This window comes from Pan troglodytes, chromosome 16 (assembly GCF_028858775.2).
Source record: "Pan troglodytes isolate AG18354 chromosome 16, NHGRI_mPanTro3-v2.0_pri, whole genome shotgun sequence".
NCBI lineage: Eukaryota > Metazoa > Chordata > Mammalia > Primates > Hominidae > Pan > Pan troglodytes.
The window spans coordinates 76,884,039-76,899,614 of record NC_072414.2 but is presented as its reverse complement, the minus strand read 5'-3'; the positions used below and the strand labels follow the sequence as shown (position 1 = coordinate 76,899,614).

Here is a 15,576-nt window from a genome sequence, read left to right as displayed (position 1 = left end):
GTGGTAAGTTCAAATCTAAACTTACTATCCACTCCCTGTACAAACCTGCTTTCTTACGATTTTATTTGCACTTGTTATTTTAACTAATGTTATCCAGTGGCCAAGCTAGATATCTTGGTGTCATTCTGAAGTCTTCTCTTTATCCCACACAGTAAGCTGGTTCCCAAATCCTACTGATTATACTTAAGTAACTCCTGAATCCAGTCTCTGATTGGGCTCCTGAGGCTGGATTCAGGAGTTACTTTGTCTTCAATCTCTTTTCTCCATGACTGTCTTCCTAAGACCTGACCCTTTCCCATTTACCTATTTATAAAGATTCCCTTGGTCTTCCTCTGCCTACAGGATGAATCCAAACTGGCCTGCCCCAGCCTCGCTTCGCGATGCCTTTATGGGTGCTGCTTCTCCCACCTTGTCCTCTGCATGACCCCTACTTCTCTTCAGACACCAGGTCAACCATCATCATCATCATTGCTGGGAAGCATTCCCCAGCTTTTCTCCAGTGTGGTAGTACAAACCACAGCATATTCAAATTATTTTCTCCTTCCACCAGACAGTGAAACTCATGTTCATTTCTGTATGCTTACAGTCAGGCTCAGGGCCTGACCTAGAACAAGTCAATAGACTGGACAGTTGTCACTACAATTTGGTGTCCTCAGTGAGACAGTGTCACGTGAAAACAACACATGGGCCAGGGAAAAGGGAGCATGTATTGGGATTTTATTACTCTTTTGGATGCCCAGACCCTGAACCTTCCTTCCCATGTCTGGGAGTACTAAGTCCTCTCAGTAGGGGAGGGAGAAGGCCAGAGACTCCACTGCTCCATACCCAGTTAGTGACAGAGTAGGTGACACAGGCCCAGACAAATGAGTGCTTCCTTCCAAGAGTCTGCTTTTGAGTGAGGCAAGGAAGCGAGGTGTGAAGAAGCTATGCTACCCGTGGTGAGAACAGCAACACCCTATAACCAGACCTCAACAGGGCCAGTGGTGCTCAAAGCTCAGTAGTGACAGCAGTGGCCCCCTAAGCACAGTGCTCCTATGGCATGCCTACGGCAGTGGGGACAGTTGCTCGGCTTCCCCAGGTTCCTGCTTCCTTTTCCAAAACTAGTTCTAGAGCTTTGTTGTCCAATCTATAAGCAACCCTATTTCCTTCCAGAAAAAACTCCTTTTCTGCTGAAGAATTGATTTCTGTTGTGTGTAACCAAGGACTTTGGCTGGCCCATGGCCTATAACAGCTTCACCCTGCCTTCTCAAGTGAAGATGGCCAGTTGAGACCTTTGGACATAAAGGTGGTTATGCTGCTAAGGGGGTAGGTAGGATGGGCAAGTGGCTCACCTGGGTGGGATGGGTAAAACTCCTAAGTCAACGGTGACCAAGTAAAACGACCAAATGCCCTGGTACAAATGCAGTTTGGGAGATGCTCCCCCTGCCGAACATTTCCTCTGACTGCATCACTGACTCTGCCTCTCAGTCCCAGCTCTGCCATATCCCGGCTGCCCAACTCTAGGCTGTCTTTCAACTTTTTTCTTTTTTTAGACAGAGTCTTGCTGTCGCCCAGGCTGGAGTGCAGTGGCGCAATCTCAGCTCACTGCAGCCTCTGCCTCCTAGGTTCAAGCAATTCTCGTGCCTCAGCCTCCCCTGTAGCTGGGACTACTGGCACGTGTCACCACACCCGGCTAATTTTTTGTATGTTTGGTACAGACAGGTTTTCACCATGTTGCCTAGGCTGGTCTCAAACTCCTGGGCTCAAGCGATCCACCTGCCTTGGCCTCCCAAAGTGCTAGGATTAGAGGTGTGAGCCACCACACCTGGCTCATTGAACTTTTCTGAGCCTCAGTTTCTTCCTCTGTAATAAAGGAATATAAATAATAGTCATACCTACTTTACAGTGGCTTTTTTTTTTTTTTTTTTTTTTTGAGATGGAGTTTCACTCTTGTTGCCCAGGCTGGAGTACAATGGCGCGATCTCGGCTCACCACAACCTCAGCCTCCCGGGTTCAAGTGATTCTCCTGCCTCAGCCTCCTGAGTAGCTGGGATGACAGGCATGCGCCACGACGCCTGGCTAATTTTGTATTTTAAGTAGAGACGAGGTTTCTCCATGTTGGTCAGGCTGCTCTCAAACTCCCGACCTCAGGTGATCTGCCTGCCTCAGCCTCCCAAAGTGGTGGGATTACACGTGTGAGCCACCGCGTCCAGCCCTATGGTACTCTTCTTAAGAGTTAAAAAAAAATGCTTACAACCAAGTAAAAGCCCCCTGTGAACTTGCAGTGTAGGACTCTCCATAACAGGCCCACACATGCTGCTTTCTACTCTGACTCCTCCAGCCCCTGCAATCTGGCTTCTGCCCTTGCCATTCTCCTGAAACGGCATGTCGGCAGGTCACACACGAGCTCTCTTGAATGCAAAGCACAAGTTTTTATCCATCTCTGGCTCCATATCCCCCTCCCTCCCTATGTGCGCTTCAGCCCTGACCAGTCTTGATGCTTCCCGTTCTCCCCACCTTCAGCTTCAGCAATGCTCTCCAGACTCCCTCCTCCCTCTAACCCCTCTTTCCTGCTTCTGTTTCCTCCTTCTCTGGAGGTAGGTGGTCTCTAGGAATCCACCTCACCCCTCCTTCCTCTCCTTTTCTTGCTGTTCTCTTCCACTGTAACCTCAAAGTTTCCATTCCTCTTTACCATCCCTGGTTTCCATCACTTCCACATCTGTGCTACTTGCTAATGCTTGGCTGGCCAGAAACATTTTCATCTCTAGACCTAACCTCTTTGCAGAACACAGAAGCCAGCACTCAGCAGGTACTCAACAGAAATCTGTAGAATAAATGGGCAAAGGGGTGAACAAACAAACCCACCTGACTGCCCACCAGGACCTCACAGGTAGAGCTCTCCACATTCATCCTCCCCAGCCCTACTGCTACTCCCTGAATCTCCAGGCTCAGAAACAACCTTTTCAAGGACTTTCTTTTCTCTCTCTAGTCCCACACCATCATCACATCTGGCCTCTCTTCTCTCTTCCTACTGTCATCACCTTATTATTCCCTAGCCATTGTTTTCTTTCCTCTTGACCATGGCAATGCTGGTATTCTTCTCTCTGGTGTCTCCTTCCATGTAATCTTACATACATGCTCTAAGAGCTTCTCAAAGCTCAGATGTCATCACGCTGCTCCCTGACTCACAAATCCTCAGACTCCCACTGTCTACAGATGAAAATGGAAACTTCCCACCTAGCATTTAAGGATTCTTATTGACCCAAATACCTCTTTCCCCATTGACCTTTTATATAAGTCAAAATTTAGTACTTGCTTTTTCTGGAACATGCCGTGTACTTTCCCCCTTCTATGCCTGTTTTTATTGCTGGAATGCTTTCCCGCTCACATTTCTTTTCTTATTCAAATCCACCTCTCCCTGTCTAGAAGACTACCCACTGCCCTTTCTCATTCCTGCGGATCACTTCTTATCACTTGCTGTGTTCCTTTGTGTCAATGTGTCTCTCTTCTTTTCAGATTAAATCTCTGATTGCTCCTGGGGCACCCATAAAAACTGTGCTTCAGAGCCCTAGTGTCAGTCCTCCTGGATTCAGGTGCTAGCTCTGCCACTTCCTAAATGGAGATCCTTGGGCAGATTACTTAAACTTTCAGTTTCCTTACCTGTAAAGAGAATTTCACCTAAAAATGCTTACCTCCTTGAGTTATTCTAAGGCTTCATTAAAATAAGCTGTACCTAAAGCACTTAGGACAGGTATCTTGTACACATTAAGTGCTCACAAAAATATGTAGTAAATGTTTCTAGAATGAAAGAATGAACTGTTCTGGTAAGGCAGAAAGCATGTCACCAACAGCATGAAGGGAAGTCTTCTCCTTAGAGGCTCTTACAGACCACATGGGCAAGCAGAGCACACTACTCAGGCAAGGCAGGGTGGCACGCCAAGTGTCTACACAGACACTTGACAGAGCACCTCCTGCCTGAAGCTGGAGTGGTCCTTCACCATCCCAGCCCAGCCCCTTCATCTGTGAGGGCCAGAACAGGAAGTGGCTTGCTGAAGTCATGACACGTTTGAAGGAAACAGGTGACTCCAAACCAGGGAAATGCATTTGCAGTAAGAAAGCTATGGGGAAGAACAGATGGTGTCCAAGGCATGGTTAAGAAACACAGAGGTGAGGCAAGTGCGAGGGGCCTGGCTACCTCCCTGCAGGCTGGCAGTGGTAAGTGTCAGGACAGATGAAGACATCCCTGTTAAAGGACTGTGGGATAAACACTCAACCCTCTTAAAGTATAAATCAGGTTATAAAACCACACTTCATATGAGTCCATGCATTTCAGTTGACCAGTTCTTTCCCTCGCAGGCTCAGAGACCCGCCCCAGGGCACCCGTCAGAATGCTCACAAGCGCTCAAGTCCTCTGTACAAGTGACTCATAAGCCAGCTTGGGGAGTCAAGGAGAGAAATGTTGCCACAGTCTGAGGAAAATCCCACCATTACACCAGGCAAGCTAGTTAAAGATCTGTTTTTATTTTTTTTCTCCAAAAACTCAATGAACTCTAAGAATAAATACGGGGTACCGTACCTGTATGAGTGTCAGACTGAACACATTCGGATATTTTCTCAGCCTAAAAGTGAATTTTAAAAGCCATTAGTTCTGATTGCTGAAAATCTTGCTGGGGTGTTCCCGGGGCCCCGGGGAGCTCTCCTTACGTACCTTATTGTTGCCATTGCACACTCTGATAATGGACACATAGTGTCTAATTTTTCTGCAAGTAAAAAACAATGCATTATTTCTCTTCTGAGTCTCTAATTTGATGGATATGTCATTAATTTTTCATTACGAAAATGGCACCTCCCTTTTGCAATACACAAAATGCCCTGAGAACATTTCTTCTCACTGTGACCAAGGCCACCAATAAATAAACAAGAGATCACAAACATCCTTTGGCGTCTCTGTACAAGTGACTTCAGTAAAAATGACAAAATTCTTCCCAATTAATCATGAGACAATCAAATATACATATTTTTTAAAATGAACTGCATGTTAACCAACTGAGAGCCTTTAGTTCCTTAACATGTTTTTATTTTCACAACCCTTTACATTGATGCTTTTCTTCAAGTTCCAACAAACAATCTGCTCACAGTCACTGGTGGCCACAGCCGCGGGCCACACTGGGAGTTGAGGTTCACACTGAACGTGGTTAGCTAGATGTCTAAAACAAAGCAACGAGGGCTTAGCTCAGAGGCTGCTGACTCTTCTCATTTATTTATTGTTCCTTCAGTTTTTTCACTTTTTCCCTTTGATAATCAAATCCCTATATACTTACCACAAAAAAACTGGAAAGGACATAAAAGGGCAAAGAATCAGAACAGAGAACCCACACAGATCCATCTCCCTGAGGCGATCACCAACTGGCAGCAAAGCCTGGTGACAAAGCACATGAGCTGTGCAGTCAGTGCTGAGGTCTGCAGCCTGGCTGCGCCTCACGCTGGCAGCTGGACCCCTAGGCTAGAAACCTGACCTCTCTAAGCCTCAGTTTCCTCATCTGTAAAGTGGAGATGATCACAGTCCCAACCTCACAGGGCTGCAGTTAGGATGGAATGAAGTGGCATTTACCAGATGCTGAGAACTGGCCAGGAAGGGAGGGGCTCAATTAAACAACAGCAGTTACTACAACTGCCACTGCCATACTTTCTCCTGTTCTTTTTTCCTTCTTTTCTTTACATGATTGAGATTAAACACTAGGTATCATTTTACATTTTACATTTAACATTGTATCATAACCTTTCTCATATTTTTTTTTTTTCCTTTTGAGACAGTGTCTTACTTTGTTGCCCAGGCTGGAGTACAGTGGCAACAAAGTGGAGTACATGGCTCACTGCAGCCTCGACTTCCCAAAATCAAGCAAGCGATTCTCCCACATCGGCCCCCTGAAGTAACTGATAGGTGTGTGTCACCACACCTAGCTAATTTTTACATTTTTTGTAGGGATGGGGGTCTCACTATATTGCTCAGGTGGATCCCAAACTCCTGGGCTCAAGGGATTTTCCCACCTCGGCCTCCCAAAGTGCTGGGATTACAGGCATGAGGTAATTTAATTTTCTATGATCATCATTTCTACTTTTTTTGGCCCTCATCTTAGAACCTGTGAATATGATCATCATTTCTAATGGCTGCAATATTTTAGGTGTTCTATAATTCATATTCATAATTTTCATCTTACCATATTATTTCTTTAAGATAGGTTTCTGAGATAAACTGTCTGAAAGTTTTAGGCTCCTGATATATACTGGTTTCCAATCTACAGTCACATCTGTTTTATATAGGAATGTCCATAACTGTTAATATTTAAAATATTTTTATCTAATTTGATAGGTCTTTGCAGAAATAATACATAGCCTATCAAATTAGATAAAAAATCTTTTCAATATAGGGAGTCTACCAGTCAGTATTATCACACAACTTACTAAAGTGACATTCTGACTTAAACAAATACTTCAGTTTCTTGTGTATCCACGCAGCTTAAACAAGACTGCCCAGAGTATGTTGGCTCTGGGCTGCAAGTAGAGAGTCAGACTGTAGCCATGAAGAAGTCACCAAGGAAACACTATGCTGGAAGGCCATTCTGTGATGACACCTGACCTTGACACTTCTGTCAGCAGTCCTTAACTTAAATATTCAAAGCAAATTCTGCAATAACCCAAAACACTGTATGTTGATTGATGTACTTGTTTTTTCCACTTACCCTCCCTGTCCAATGACAGGTATTATCTTCACATTTTGTTGTATATTATCTCCGTTTTTCTTTTTGGCATAGTAAATTCCTTGCCACTCCTATAAACGGAATGTAAGCATCGTCATACTTTGTGTTGAAAACATAAACCCAAGAACATTTTCCACTTCAGTTCTGATTCACTTACATTGCTAAAGCAATTAAGATAAAAAATGATCCCAACCCCAAACTGATTTCAGGTAATAGGACAATTCTTTCTTAACTTCCAAAGTCCACCTCCTTCTGAGTTGCTGACAAAAGTCAGGTCACCATAGTCTAAGTGGTCATATATTTTCAGTGGCCATCTGCAGACAAGAGGGGTCCTGGACCCCCAAATAAAGGGCACTCCCCCTTACTTCCTCCTCTCATAACTCCCACCTGCTGAAGTGGAAGAGGGGGCTTAGCCTCTGCCCCTGTGTTTGGGAGGGGAAGAATAGCCAGACTGGGGGCCAGAAGGGACCATTATGTGGCCACTACCAGCTTCTGAGGTGAACTAAATGGCTTGAGGCCCTTCTGGGATGTGTGAAGGCTTCACCCCCTGCATATGGGGTGTGGAGGATGAGATAACAGCCAGGACCAAGCTCAAAGTAAAACAAACGACGAGACCTCAAAACCCAGGGCTGAAATCACATTAGCTGTGCTCTCCTGATCAGACACAGAACGTGGGGATTCTTTCAGACAGGAAGTGCAGCCTGGGGAAAGAGGGCTACACAGAACAAGACCACAGCAAGAGAACCGGGCTGTGGTGACTCCCTTTATCTTGGGGTGGTAGGGAAAGCCAGGATGGAGCTGGGTTTTGTCACCATCCTAAAATGTTATGAATTCCTCCAAGAAAATCACCAAGGCCCTTAAGCTATGGAAATCCCTAAAACCCACAACAGGACACTGAACCCCTAGGGTATTCCATAACCTTTCTTAGCCTTCCAGAGTCCCTCAGGACCTAGAGTTGACCCAGGCTGGGTGTTAAGCACCATGGCAGCCTTGTTGGCTTAGCTGAGGTTTGCTATCCAGAGCTCTATTCCAGGTCAATTCTGAAATATTCTTGTTTGGTACATGGCAATCTGCATCCAAATACCAATGATAAGAGCTCATCTTCAGACTCCTCTGGGAAAGCAGATCAAAAAGAAACCAGAATACTCCAACAGAATCAAAGGATGATTACTGATGCTTACTGATATAATTCTGAAAACAATGGGCACCAAAAAAGGGCTATATCAAAAAACAGCCAGAAAGCCCAGCTGAGTCCTTAGGTCACACTGGAGTAGAAGGGAGGTATGGGCCTTGGTACAGTTCTGAGGGGGAGCTCAGCCCACAGGACGAGGCTTGTAGTCCAAAACCACCAAGGACTAAACAGGGTTCCCTAGGCAGAAATAAGTGGGTTGTCCTCCATGTCCACAACTTGCATGTCTACCTTAGAAGGAAGGCTTCAGCAGACAGGTCTAAGGGTTACTTCTAAAGCTCACTATCAAGGGGAATATGGGAAATTAATTGTGACATTTGCAAAACTGTGAATATACTAAGAACCACCAAATAGTATACTTTCTTTATCTTTTGAGACAGGTTCTCGCCATTCACCCAGGCTGGAGTGCAGTGGCACAACCACGGCTTGTTGCAGCCTCAACCTCCCAGGCTCAAGTGATCCTCCTACCTCAGCCTCCCAAGTAGCTGGGACCACAGGCACATACCACCATGCCCAGCTATCAAATAGTATACTTTCAATGGGTGACTTGTATGGCATAGAAATTACATCTCAATAAAACTGTTACATTAAAAAAAGAGAGAGAAAAAAATTACAGGGACCAATTCAATCAGTCAGCATTTAAAAAAATATATTCAGGCCAGGAACAGTGGCTCATGCCTGTGATCCCAGCACTTTGGGAGGCTGAGGCGAGTGGATCACGAGGTCAAGAGATTGAGACCACCCTGGCCAACGTGGTGAAACCCTGTCTCTACTAAAAATACAAAAAATTAGCTGGGTGTGGTGGCATGTGCCTGTAGTCCCAGCTACTCGGGAGGCTGAGGCAGGAGAATCGCTTGAACCTGGGAGGCAGAGGTTGCAGTGAGCAGCCTGGTGACAGAGCGAGACTCCGTCTCAAAAAAAAAAAAAAACAAACAAAAAAATATATATATATAAAAATATATATTAAAAAATATATATATTCAGGATCTTCTTGTCCTTTCTGAATAGACTTGGGTGACTGAGCAATCCCAAGTCAAGGCTAACAGGCCATTCCAGCCAAAGTTCCACAGTCCATCTAAAGGAGTAGGACAATTTAGGCAATGGCTTGGCTAGGGTAACAGAGTCAATAAGTTTTCCAGTCACCAGTGGAAACAAAAAATATTTACTTACATAAATATCATATAAGATTTAGTTCCAGCTGGGCACAGTGGCTCACACCTGTAATCCCAGCACTTCTGGAGGCCGAGGCAGGCAGATCACGAGGTCAGGAGTTTGAGAGACCAGCCTGGCCAACATGGTGAAACCTCGTATCTGCTAAAAGTACAAAAATTAGCCAGGCGTGGTGGTAGGCGCCTGTAATCCCAGCTACTAAGGAGGCTGGGGCAGGAGAATTGCTTCAACCCGAGAGGCAGAGGGTGCAGTGAGCCGATATCACGCCATTGCACTCTAGCCTGGGCAACAGAGTGAGACTCTGTCTCGAGGAAAAAAAATATATATATATTTAGTTCCTGAGAATAATAATAGTACTACCTTAGAATACTACCATGAAGATTAGGTTGGGTAATTCACATAAACTCTTAGCAAAGTCCTGACATAACAGTAAACATTCAGTAAATAAGCTGGTTTGGGTGCAGGTGGTTTGCACAGGCCTCTTTCTCCAGGCCAAGCTCCCCTCAGAACAGGAGTAAGACTATTACCTCCCTTCTGTCTGCTACAAGCTATACACCAAGCTATTGATGCAGTCCCTCTTGGCACCCGCTGTCTTGAGAATTAAATCATCATCCAGCCATCCTATCCCCAGGGTGAGCACAGTGTGTGCACATGATAAACTGTCAAAGAACACTTGGGGCTTTTGTTACTGAATGGGAAAGGTAGGCTGAGGTTCAACTATAGAATCCTGGCAGCCAAGCTGAGGACTATGAGCTCTATGCTGAGGAAGCAACATGACAAAATGATGACTCAGTAAGACTAATCAGGCAGTAGTGTATGGTGGACCGAGTGGAGATGGAGGATTCTGGACAAGGAGACAGAGTTACACACTGTAACTCCAGAGTGTGGGAAGAAGGCCCTGAGCAAGGTCAGGCCCAGGCAATGGACCCTCAAAACAGGGGTTTAACAGCCATCAATGCTTGTGGATTTGATGGAGGGGACCAATGGGCAGGAAGGGATCAAAACCATTTCAGGAATCTAAGTCAAAGCAACTGTGAGGTAGGTCCATGAGCAGAGACAGCAGGAGTTGGAAGAGAGATTGGGTTTTTGGGAGATGAGAGAAAACCATTGCTAGACAATTAAGATGATAGTAGGATGCTGAACCAGACCTTGGAAAAGAGGCTGACACTAAAACCAGAGAAGTGTGAGATTTCTACACAGAGCAGAAAAGATACTTCAACAACAAAGGAACATTCTGAGGGACAACAGCAGGGGGCAAAGGCCAGAGTTCTGGTAAATCTGGGAGGAAATGGAAGAAGAGTAGGAAAAGGGGAGACAGTGAGAGGAAAGCAAAGGCACAGGAGCTAATGAAGGTAAAAGTTTTGAAATGCTGAAGAGTTCTGCAGCTGCACATCATCATCATAGGCATCTAAGTAGCCACCATTTACTTGGTACCCATTAAATGACAAAAGAAGAACACACAGTTTCTGAGGGAGGGAAAAAAAAAATCAAGATTTTTAAAAGATGCCAAGCATGGTGGCTCACGCCTGTAATCCCAGTACTTTGGGAAGCTGAGGGAGTAGGACTGCTTGAGCCTAGGAGTTTGAGACCAGCCTGGGCAACACAGTGAGACCCCATTTCTAAAAAATATGTTTAAAAAATTAGCCAGGTGTGATGGTAGACACCTGTGGTCCCAGCTACTTGGGAGGCTGAAGTGGGAAAATCGCTTGAGCCTGGGAGATCAAGGCTGCAGTGAGCCAAGATCGTGCCACCGCACTCCAGCCTGGGTGACAGATCAAGTCCACGTCTCAAGAAAAAAAAAAAAAAAGATCTCTAAAAGAGAATTGACAATATAAAGTTTAGGTATCTGAGAAGATGGGAGACTATGGGTTCTAAAGCCCTGATAGACAAGTCTTGGGGAAGAAGAAAAAAGAGAAGAGTCAGGTGGATATACATATAGGATGCAAAGAAGCCTAAGTGCGGGGGCTGGAAATCAACATACCTGTTATTTTTACCCAAAAGAGGAGCCACTGACAACAATGGGCAGCAGGGTTTGTGGAGATGGAAAATGTTTATAATATTCCCTGCTTGAACATCAGCAAAATTTCTCTTCTGCCTCAAGAAGGTCCAACTTCAATATCCAACACCTAGCATCTGACACTCCAAGGTCCCAACTCCTAGCCATCTGGCCATTTCCTAAGTCTCCATTCTGCAATGTTGGTCTCCAGCAGATGCCTGAATTCCCCTTCCTGATCACAGTGCCACTGTTCCATAAGGCCTGCTGACCCCTCAACAAGCCCTGTTCCCCGGAGATGGAATTACGGATTCTTTCACCTCAAAACACAGGCCAGCTCAGCGGCCTGCCCTGCTGCCATGTTGCCCATAGACCAGCAGGTTCCTGACAAAGGACAAAGGTTGCTTTTCCATGCTCCCCAAAAACTGTGAAAAACGAAACAAATACCCAGGCTGTTTTTAGAAATAAAGCAGTACAGGCCAGTTGCAGTGGCTCACACCTGTAATCCCAAAACTTTGGGTGGCCGATTATCGGACTGCTTGAGCCCAGGAGTTCGAGACCAACCTGGACAACATACAGAGACCCCGTCTCTACAAATAATTTAAAAATTAGGCATGACGGCATGTGCCCGTGGTCCCAGCAACTCAGGAGGCTGAGGTGGGAGGACTGCCTGAGCCCAGGAGGTCAAGGCTGTTGCACCTCTGCATTCCGGCTTGAGTGACAGAATGAGACCCTGTCTCAAGAAAAAAAAAAAAAAAAAAAAAAGGAAAGCAGTATAGGGGTCAATAATTTGATGATGTTTCCTATTCTTTGCTCACAATAAGTATAATTTTAGAGAGCAGGTCTCTTGCTATTCAAGTTTGAGGGCTTTTGTTACCTGGTGCCCAAGAGCACAACCCCAGCAAAGGTGAGACACAGTTCACACAGAACTGGATGGAGCCCAGCACTTATAGCACATCCCTTCCTTACCTCTACTTGCCTCCTCAGTGAGAGGGACATGGAATGCCTCAGTGGAAGTTCTGCCACGTCAAGGTGTACAAGGCCCATCCTGGTTCATACCCAGTTGAACCTCACAACAAAACCACTGGCTCATCCAGTAGCAGCAAGGAACCTAAATGCCAGGATTGAGGTGGTCATGGTAACGCCCCCACCATGGCTGCTGTGGTCTCGGATGACTGCTGCTCTGTGGCCTCCTTCTGAGTATGCTCTTCTCAACCATGGAAAGGAATACTTGCCCTCACCTACATGGTGCACCTGAGCACCTGAGGGTCTCTTCATCCATCTCAGCCTTCATACCTCTCTTTCTAGAGGACCTTCCACTCCCTCTAGTAAAAAAACGAAACAAAACAAAACAAAAAAAAACAACAAAAACACATCCTTGACAGAAAAGTTGAAGGCAAAATAGAGCAGTGCCTACTTTTGTCATTCCCCTGGCAGGGCTTCACTGGGCCCCTGCAGCTGGCCTATTATTTCCTTGTTCTCACTTCAAGGCAATGTTGTATGCTCAGAGGCATAGAAAAGGCAAGAAAAACAGGCCCATTCATGGTGTCTTCATGGGGTCCAAGATGAGCGGAGTATAAGCTTTGCACAGCACCCTGCCCCTGTGGTAAGCTGCTGTTTTGTGCTACAAGATAGCAACTAGCCAAATGCCATAGGGGAGACAGTATCACTTCCATCAGTGCCTCCACAGAGCAGGCTGCACAAGTCACCAATTTTTCAAATGTTTGAAATAATCAGATTAATAGTCTCTACCCAACTTCCAAAAGCAAAAAAAAAAAAAAAAAAAAAAAAAAAAAGTCCAGCAGAAAGGACCATGAATGATTGTGAAAAGCAGTAGCCTTTTCCTTCTCATCATATTTTAAAATCTGTCATAGTGAGGCACTCTCAGAGGCTGTGGTTCAGAGAAATAACCTTTCAGACTGAGCCTGCCTTTCTTCTGCCTGTTCCTTCAGCACCATGACTATGTGACTTCTTACATTATTGAATAATAGTTACTTTTATTTGTCTGTTTCCAGCCCTTGAATATGAGCTCTCTACGGCAGGAATTTTTGTTTTGCTCTTCTTTCCATACCAGAATCTAGCACAGTGTCTGGCTAACAGAAGGCATTTTTAAAATGCTCAATGAATTAACGAGGCTTGGAGAAATCTTGGGCTCAGATGTTTTCTGAGAATGTGTTGCCTTACTGGCAATTCTTTACCCAGAACCATCTGCCAACATCTACAACTAAGAAGACCAATTACTAGAAAGATCAAGTTATTAACTTACTACAAAGATAAAAAACAATGATTGTTAAGTGTCAATTCAAGTTACTTTGCTTATTGGCTAATCATATTATATATTTTCTTGGCCCCGGTTTCCTCACCTGCAAAATGGATATAACAGGGATAACATTCCCTATACTTCCCTGTGCTGCCGGGAGGAGTAAGATTAAGATTACCTGGTAGTACTCAATGAACACTAAGTCTTCCTTCTCTCTGTGTTGTGAAAGTTAAAAAAGGTACTGACCTCTTACTTACCTTGCCTATCCTGATGCATGAATTTATAGTATCGAGCAAGTCAGCCTTTTTTTCATTTATAGGCACTTCTCCTAACTCCTTCCCTATTAATTCACCTGACTGATAGCCCATTGTTGTTTCAAATGCAGGATTTGCATACTGAAGGGAGACAAAAGAAAAAACATAAAGTGAATTAAAAGTCATTTTGAAAAAGAGGACAATCAAAGGTCTTCGACCTAAGCCCTTCAGGTTTTTCCCCAGAAAAAGCTCAGGAGCCTGGACCTCACCGTGGCAGTTCTGAAGCCATAAGCACATAACCCACGAAGAATTCTGGAGCCCAGACGAGCTTCTGCTTGGGTGATACCCGGCTGGGCTTTCTGCTATGTTCTCCTGAGGCTCCAGGAGGGCAGCAGGCCCACTCCCACTTCAACAGGGGCAGAGGAAGGGATGTGCACAGGGCCAAACCAGGAGCTGCTACAACAGGGCTGTTTAGATGGGAGTGGGGGTGGGGGGATGATGGAATAAAGCACCAGGTAGAGTGCAAAACACTCAGGCTGTCCTCCCCCTCCACACATTGACCTCAGCAAGTCACTTAATCCCTCTGAGACTCTTATCCGGATATGGGAATGAACCAGTTCTCTTGTCTCTTTCATATGGTTCGAATAAATGATGTGTATGGAAAGCAGGCTATGAACTAGGAAGTAATTACAAATGTAAGGCTTTATGGTTAAGTTTCAGATATGACTGTAAGATAAGCAGAAAATACATGGGAAAACTGTGCACGTGCTAATGATGATGATGATAAAACAATAATTGATACTATCTGTCAGGGTCCGTTTTCCTCACTGGGCACTATAGTAAACACTTCACATACATTAACTCATTTAGTCCTCATGACATCCTTACAAAAGGCAGGCTGTTGTTCTTACTAATATTATTTCCATTTCCACAGATGAGAAAGCAGATTCAGCTGGATTAAACAACTTGCCCAAAGTTGTTCAGCTGAAGCAGGATGGAGCCCAGGCCCGTCTGACACCAAAGCCTGTGCCCTCAAACACTGGCCCACGCTGCCTCTCAGGGCACCAACTCAAAGTCAATACCATCACCTCTTCAACAAGGAAGTCACGAGTCATATTAAAGTGAAAGACTGGAGAGCCCAGAAGTAAGAAAGACTGGAGAGCTCCAAAGTGGAGCTAATTCTCAGACAAAATGAATGTCTTTTTCTAGTGCAACTCCCTTTTTTGCTGTTATCTGAAAACATTAAGCTATGTTGCCTTAAGTCACTCATATAAACCCACTTTGCTAATAATGTGTAATTTATTCAGTACTTACTAGGTATGTTATTTCTGAAACTTTTAGTTGTTTCTAGTATATTTCTGTAAGTGCAAATTATCTTCAAAAACAGTGAGAAAGGTTAAAGACTTGTACTCTCAGACCTTATGGTCAGGGCATTCCCCTTCGTACAACAGCACTACCCCCAAGCCCCCAGCAATCATCCTTTTCAGTGAGTCTCTCCTTGTTAAATAAACAAACTAGTGGAAATAATGAATGCAAATGTGGCATTTCTACAGGCATTTTCTAGCACCTTAATTATTAGTATGTTTTCTAATCTATAGAGAGCTTATTTTAAGTTACATATTTAATTTTGTTCTGATAATCCTCGAAGGAAAAACTGGTCTCCTGAACTTCAAAAAGAAAAAAAAAAAATCATATTGGAGAGGTTCAATCCTAAAAGTTGGAAAAAGCAAAACAAGAAATCCAGAAAGACAGATTTCCAAAATAACAAACCTGTATAAAACGGTCTTCGCTTGTAATTTCAATTGCATCTTCACTGTTTTCTAATGCAGTGAATACTGAGTTACAAGCCCTTTATGAGTAAACAAAAAAAGGAATGATTAATGTAAATACTACAAAATAAAATCTTGGGTTATTACATTATTTAAATGTATTTTTTGTCTGATTTATAAGGGAGAAAATATTTTAAAACATAA

The 15,576-nt window shown here is 44.4% G+C and overlaps 1 protein-coding gene and 1 pseudogene across 2 annotated transcripts in view; one reads left to right on the top strand and one right to left on the bottom strand.

Moving 5' to 3' along the window:
* The window catches only part of LOC129137246 (MKI67 FHA domain-interacting nucleolar phosphoprotein-like), a 93,365-nt pseudogene extending 77,842 nt beyond the window's left edge, over positions 1–15,523 (top strand).
* PDE8A (phosphodiesterase 8A) overlaps positions 1–15,576 on the bottom strand; it is a 156,168-nt gene that overhangs the window by 34,327 nt on the left and 106,265 nt on the right. For both annotated transcript variants that reach the window (XR_010151795.1, XM_001163046.7), the window contains exons 7-11: positions 15,374–15,452; positions 13,607–13,744; positions 6,720–6,808; positions 4,688–4,739; positions 4,556–4,598 (exon numbers count right to left, since the gene is read on the bottom strand). Coding sequence is in view for 1 of the 2 variants with exons in the window: in XM_001163046.7 (XP_001163046.1) it covers positions 4,556–4,598; positions 4,688–4,739; positions 6,720–6,808; positions 13,607–13,744; positions 15,374–15,452 (401 nt within the window). In the remaining variant the exon portion in view is untranslated. The remainder of the gene's footprint in view (positions 1–4,555; positions 4,599–4,687; positions 4,740–6,719; positions 6,809–13,606; positions 13,745–15,373; positions 15,453–15,576) is intronic.